General features: G+C 35.7%; 1 protein-coding gene across 1 annotated transcript; it reads right to left on the minus strand.

The window, feature by feature from the left end:
• Positions 1–1,646: 1,646 nt before the first annotated feature.
• Positions 1,647–3,435, minus strand: LOC141588562 (protein FAR1-RELATED SEQUENCE 6-like). Its single transcript, XM_074409996.1, has 2 exons — positions 3,177–3,435; positions 1,647–2,314 (listed from the first exon to the last, which is right to left on the minus strand). The coding sequence occupies exons 1-2, from the start codon at positions 3,433–3,435 to the stop codon at positions 1,647–1,649; spliced, it is 927 nt and encodes a 308-aa protein (XP_074266097.1).
• Between the last annotated feature and the right edge of the window lie 2,750 nt (positions 3,436–6,185).

Here is a 6,185-nt window from a genome sequence, read left to right on the forward strand (position 1 = left end):
GGCGCCTAAACGGGATTTGCCGATGCTCAAAGCTAGTAATCTCATATCCCCTGTCCGTTCTAACATCCAAATAATCGCTAACAGCTGATGCCACTTGGCGAGTAACATTGCACATTTCAGACTGATCCCAGTTGGCATGATATTGGTAGTCAAGGAGATCAATAGTTTGTTGTCCAAAATTTATACATACGCATGCAAAGTGCCCACCAATGTTGACATGTACGAAGATAAACTCGGCATTCAGGTTGAAAGTTTTATCACAGTCCTGGATAAAGGTATCCCAAATGTGATACAGCCGATCAGTGATGTCATTAGACTGTGAGCCTGCTTCACGTATATCCAAAAGTTGCATGATACATTCCTGTTCAGAGAAGTGAGTGAGCCTACATAATAAAAGTAAAAACTAATGTATAACTTTTAGGCTTTGTGCGGGGGGGGGTGGTGTACCATATGACGTATCCCAAAGAAGGCCATCCTAGGAAGTAAGTATTCAGCAGACTCCAAATGGTTCAAAGAAAAAAGCCCACGACTCAATGACAACAAAGCGACATTACAACCTCAAGAAGCATGGTCATGATGTCGGACGGCGTAGCGGCATGCCTACTGTACCAAGAGATTGATTCGCTGCAATGAAACACACGTATAATAGTAAGAAATTGAGAAGTAGTTACAAATTAAATATCGTAACCAATTGGCCCTGTTATAAGAGTCTGGCAGGTACTAACGAATTTTCAAAGTTGTAGTCGTCTAACAAGCAATAGTCCACCGCATGCTTTTGACGTGATCGAACACCCCTGACCAAGCTTTCATTGTTCCGTAAGAAGGTCGAGACAACAAGAGTCTGCGTACCAGCTTTCATTGTTCCGTAAGAAGTGTAATGGTAAATTACACTAATGAAGTGTAATGGTTGACTATTTTTTGGCAGTTATAATCATAGTTTTTTCAAAGTGTAAATGTGACTAAATTACAAGTGTAACTGTTATCACACTTGTAATTTAGTCACATTTACACTTTAAGTGTAAACGTTAACACTGTCAGTGTCAACTTTATCATACTGAAAGTGTGAATGTAAACACACTGAAATTAAATTGAATGCAGTGTAAATGTGGTGACATGGGAAGTGTAAATGTGGTGACAGCCCAAGTGTAAATGTGAACAAAAAAAAGTGTAAATGTGAACAAATAGGAAGTGTAAATGTGAATATAGGAGAAGTGTAAATGTGAACAAATAAAGTGTAAAACTAACTAAATTGGAAGTGTAAATGTGAAGATATTCAAAGTGTAAATGTGAGGATAGAGTATGTGTAAATGTGAAGATCTTTGGAAGTGTAAATGTCTTTGACATGGTAAGTGTAAATGTTAACACCAGTTATTTGAAAATAAGTGTAACTGTTACTTGAAATAACATAAGTAATCCAAAATAAGTTCAAGTAACACAATGTTTGGCTATCTAATAAAATAGAGAGATTTTGGTCTTATGACAGTGTAACTCTAACGTTGGTGTTACTAAAAGTTACACCAACTGCAGCGATTCAAAGTTACTACGCCATGAGACCAATTCCTAATCGCCCGCTCGATTTATAGCACATCAAAGTTTTAAGTTACACACTCAAAATATATAGAGCAACACTTGTCAGCGATCGACGTCTATTCTTGTTCTGACTCCAGCTCTTCCTCCTCCTCTCCTTCATCCTCTTCTGGTTCAGACGACCCTTCGCACAATGGCGTGTGTGCTGAGAAGGGGTTAGGGCAGTTTCTCTTGTCGTGATTTGTCATTCTCTTGCAATTCTTACACTTACGTTTGGGTTTCCTAGCCAACACCATTGCTTTTATTTTGGCTGACAGCAATCTTTTTCCGGTCCCCTTGTTTTTCGAATTCTTTGGTGGCAATATCGTCACTACCTTACACGCCGTATAATTCAGAAATTTCTCCATTTGTTGATTTTTATTCAACACTTCCCCTAATGGTGACAGGGAGTGTTTAAATGATCTAATTACAGCGGAAAAGCTGTCAACATCAGCTACTCCTTTGTCTCGAAGGAGCCCTACAGCTTCATGAACTTCTGACCACATTATTGACATTGCAATTTGTTTTTCATCGATGACTTGCATGTTTTCTGTCCCTTCACCATTAGTATTGAAAATCCTTAATCGGAGATACTCTTTCATCCATCTATTTACAACATAATATTCTGGTATAGTCTTTATCCCACTTACTAAAAAAATCCATATTATATGGCGGCATAGGATTCCGGTTCTTTCAAACATCATACAACTGCAACTTGCTTTACGTGTACCTGTGTCATCAGATAAAGCTATCATGTAAGTGTGAATGTTAAAAATAGTGTCACTGATGTAAAGTGTAAATGTCAAGAATTGTAAAGTGTAAATGTTAAGTTATTATAAGTGTAAATGTAAACTAATAGGATGTGTAAATGTCATGAACTGTAAAGTGTAAATGTTAAGTTATTAGAAGTGTAAAAGTTAAGTTATAGGAATTTAAATGAGATAAAAACAGAAAGTGTAAATGTCATATGATGTAAAGTGTAAATGTCATGAATTGTAAAGTGTAAATGCTAAGTAATTAGAAGTGTAAATGTAAACTAATAGGAAGTGTAAATGATATGAACTGTAAAGTGTAAATGTTAAGGTATTAGAAGTGTAAATGTTAACTTATAGGGATTTAAATGAGATAAAAACAGAAAGTGTAAATGTCATATGATATAAAGTGTAAATGTCATGAATTGTAAAGTGTAAATGCTAAGTAATTAGAAGTGTAAATGTAAACTAATAGGAAGTGTAAATGATATGAACTGTAAAGTGTAAATGTTAAGGTATTAGAAGTGTAAATGTTAAGTTATAGGGATTTAAATGTGTAAATGTCATATGATGTAAAGTGTAAATGTCATGAAATGTAGTGTAAATGTCATTAAGTGGAAAAGTGTAAATGTTAAGGTATAGGAAGTGTAAATGTCATATGATGTAAAGTGTAAATGTCATCAATTGGAAAGTGTAAATGTTAAGTTATTAGAAGTGTAAATGTAAACTAATAGGAAGTGTAAATGTCATGAACTGTAAAGTGTAAATGTTAAGTTATTAGAAGTGTAAATGTTAAGTTATAGGAATTTAAATGAGATAAAAAAAGAAAGTGTAAATGTCATAGGAAGTGTAAACTACCTGGACTGTATGCAACTTCAAAATTCTTCTTTCTGGATGAATCTATGACAGTAGTTACCTCTAGCTCGCCTCTCTCAGTGAAACCTCCTGTTCTACATGTATCAATTGAGAAGATGGCTTCTTGTTTGAATTTGTGGAAAGTTGAATAGGTGTACACCTTTGCAACATGAATCTCTAATGCCAGATGTGTTGACGCCGTTGCGGACGAGTGCTTATCCATGTTGTGAAGCTGCTTCTGTGTATGTCTTTGTTGGTCCATAGCGCTCTCAAAACGCATCCAAAACTCAACCAATGTTCCTGACTTGTGCTCAAACCTCTTGAAAAAAGCTATTTTCGCTCTCTGATCTTTGAGTTGTCCTCATAATCGACGCCATCCTCAAGTCTCTGCAATGCGCCATCACCCACTGTCCCCTTATAGCATATGTATCTGCAAACCAATAATTTACGCCAACACCATGATCTTCAATTATTTGCTCCCAGATACCATCAAATTATGCTGCCTCAAGCTCATCGTCCCATATAATGTCATTAATTTTACACATGAACTCATTATAATCACTCCTCGAGACGCCAAACTTACTGGGCATTTTGTTCATTATATGCCACATACAGAACCGATGGCGCGCTGTCTTAAAAACAAGAGGGACATATTTGATAATACTTGGGTCATGATCTGTAATTATGTACTCGGGTTTCTTACCCCCAATTGCTTGTAAAAACCGGCTGAAAACCCAATTAAACGACTCATAATCTTCCCTTGCAATTAGAGCCCCACAGAACGTCACAGATCGTTTATGGTGGTCAACACCTGTGAATGGTGTGAATACCATAGAATACTTATTGGTGGAGTAAGTTGGGTCGAATGACACCGCATCACCAAAAATTTTGTAATTATCTCGGGCGGTACCGTCCGCCCATATGGCCCTACGTAGGCTGCCATCATCGTCAAGGTCATAGTCAAAGTAGAAACCTATTCTTGTTTCAGTCATTTCCTTGAAATGGTCAACAAACAACTGACCATCCCGTTCGTGAATGAAACATTTAACATCCCTATGGAAGTTCTTAAAATCATTTAAGCTTCCTCCAATGTTTTCGTATCCATTCACTTGTTCTTTGCAGATTCTGTATGTTTTTGTTGCTCCTATCTTCAGCTGCCAATCAATCATTAACAGATACGTCATATAAATATAACATGAATGGAATTATTTATTTAGTATAGAGAGTGATTATGTATTACAAACCCTTGAGTTCGAAACGATTATCATCTTGTGATAATCTGTTATGTTACGCGATAATTTCAGGAACTCTCTGTCCTTAAGTGAGATAAGCTCGTAATTGTGACCCTCGTGGAACCGGTCAATTAATAAAAGACCATTCTTCATATATAGTCGTATCCTCGCTTTACACCCCACTCTAGTGACCCTGAATATCCTCTGTGACTTCTTCCCAACCAGTCCGTTATCCTGATCTTTACTAGGCGTCTTGTGAGCGAAACCTTCTCAATTGCAGACGATGAGCTTTGACTTGATCTCACCGCCACGCTATTTTTTTGTTATGTACCTACGTACATCAAACCCACAAGCAATGACGTATATCTTATAAAAAGTCACCGCATCCTCAACGCCCCCAAACTCCTGGCCGATGTACGGTGTATACCTTTTCTCGACCTCCCTACACAGCTCCTGCCTGTAAGGTTGAACTCCATTCTGTTTTAACAAGTCTGTAAATGTGCACAGAGTGTAAGTGTAAATGTAAATGTCATCAAATATGAAGTGTATGTTAGGTTCATATACCTATTTTTAGACTCCTCTAATAGTGAACTAATTAACTTGTTAATTATTTGTTCTTTAGATCTAGTGCATGCATAACAAAATGAAAGATTTATAAGAAAAACAATGTTCCTTACATTGTTGGTTGGTTCGAAAATTTGGGCACAAGTAAGGTCACCTTCCTTCACTTGTTCTTGAGCTTATAATGATGGATGATCCTCCTAAGACTCCAAGTTTAGAAGCCACTCCAATAAATTGCACCCAAGATGAATCCCAAAAATCTTTACTAATATTAACTAGATATGTAGTAGAAATATTACCTTAATAATACTAATATTCTTATATTACTACTTCTAGTAATAGATTTAGTGTATTAGTATTTATTGAGAGGTTTTTATGAATTTGCATGTGAGGAAATTTAGAGAGTAAATCAAGCAAGCAACCAACATCAAAAATGAGCAACTAATGCTCTCCTTTTAAGCCAAAAAACCGGTGGCCTTTAGGTAGGTAGGAATCTTTGCTTTTTGTTTTTTACTCTTTGTAAAGTCTAGATAGAGAGTAGGGAGCAATGGTGTAAGAAGTAGTATGAAAAGCCTTGTGTGATATGTCACTATCACACAATAACCAACACTTACAAAAGACAAATGAGCATCTCTTGTGCTCTTAAAATGACCGAAATATTGGACTTGATATGGTCCATTTTTGCCTTTTGTCATTTGTCCCACTAATGTTTATAAGTCATATGTTGACTATCTTACATAATTAATTATTAATGTAATCATTTAACACTTAAATATTCCAATTAATAATATAATATACACTCCACTTTTTGAGTAGTATACTACCATTATATCAATATATAATGGGTCTCATAATTACTAGTTAGTTAAAATTACAACTTCTTGTAACTTTAAATAACTAATTACCTCTACCTCAAAACTTATATTAATACCTCAACTAATTTAGTAATATAACACTTAATTACTAAATTTAATCTTTATTTAATCACATTAAAATAAGACGCAAAATTGCACTCCCATAATTAAGGAATTAATTAATTCGTATCGCATACAATTAATTAAATATCTATTTGGGCCTCATCCTATAGGTGTGACCTAAAGGGATCAACTGACCACCACCGTCACACGACAGTAATGTCAAACTCTAGTTAGCCAATCATTACCGATTAATGACACGGTCGGATCATTTGTATAAAGAATCATCCCTCACGTATTCTTAG

This window comes from Silene latifolia, chromosome 6, assembly GCF_048544455.1.
Source record: "Silene latifolia isolate original U9 population chromosome 6, ASM4854445v1, whole genome shotgun sequence".
Classification (NCBI taxonomy): domain Eukaryota; kingdom Viridiplantae; phylum Streptophyta; class Magnoliopsida; order Caryophyllales; family Caryophyllaceae; genus Silene; species Silene latifolia.

What these genes read in the sequence shown, in the direction of transcription:
- LOC141588562 (XM_074409996.1), bottom strand. Translation starts at nt 3,435, where the DNA reads ATGGACCAACAAAGACATACACAGAAGCAGCTTCACAACATGGATAAG. An exon ending in TGAAGTTGCATACAGTCCAG is followed by an intron (nt 2,315 to 3,176) that starts GTAGTTTACACT and finishes CTTACATGATAG; the next exon opens with CTTTATCTGATGACACAGGT.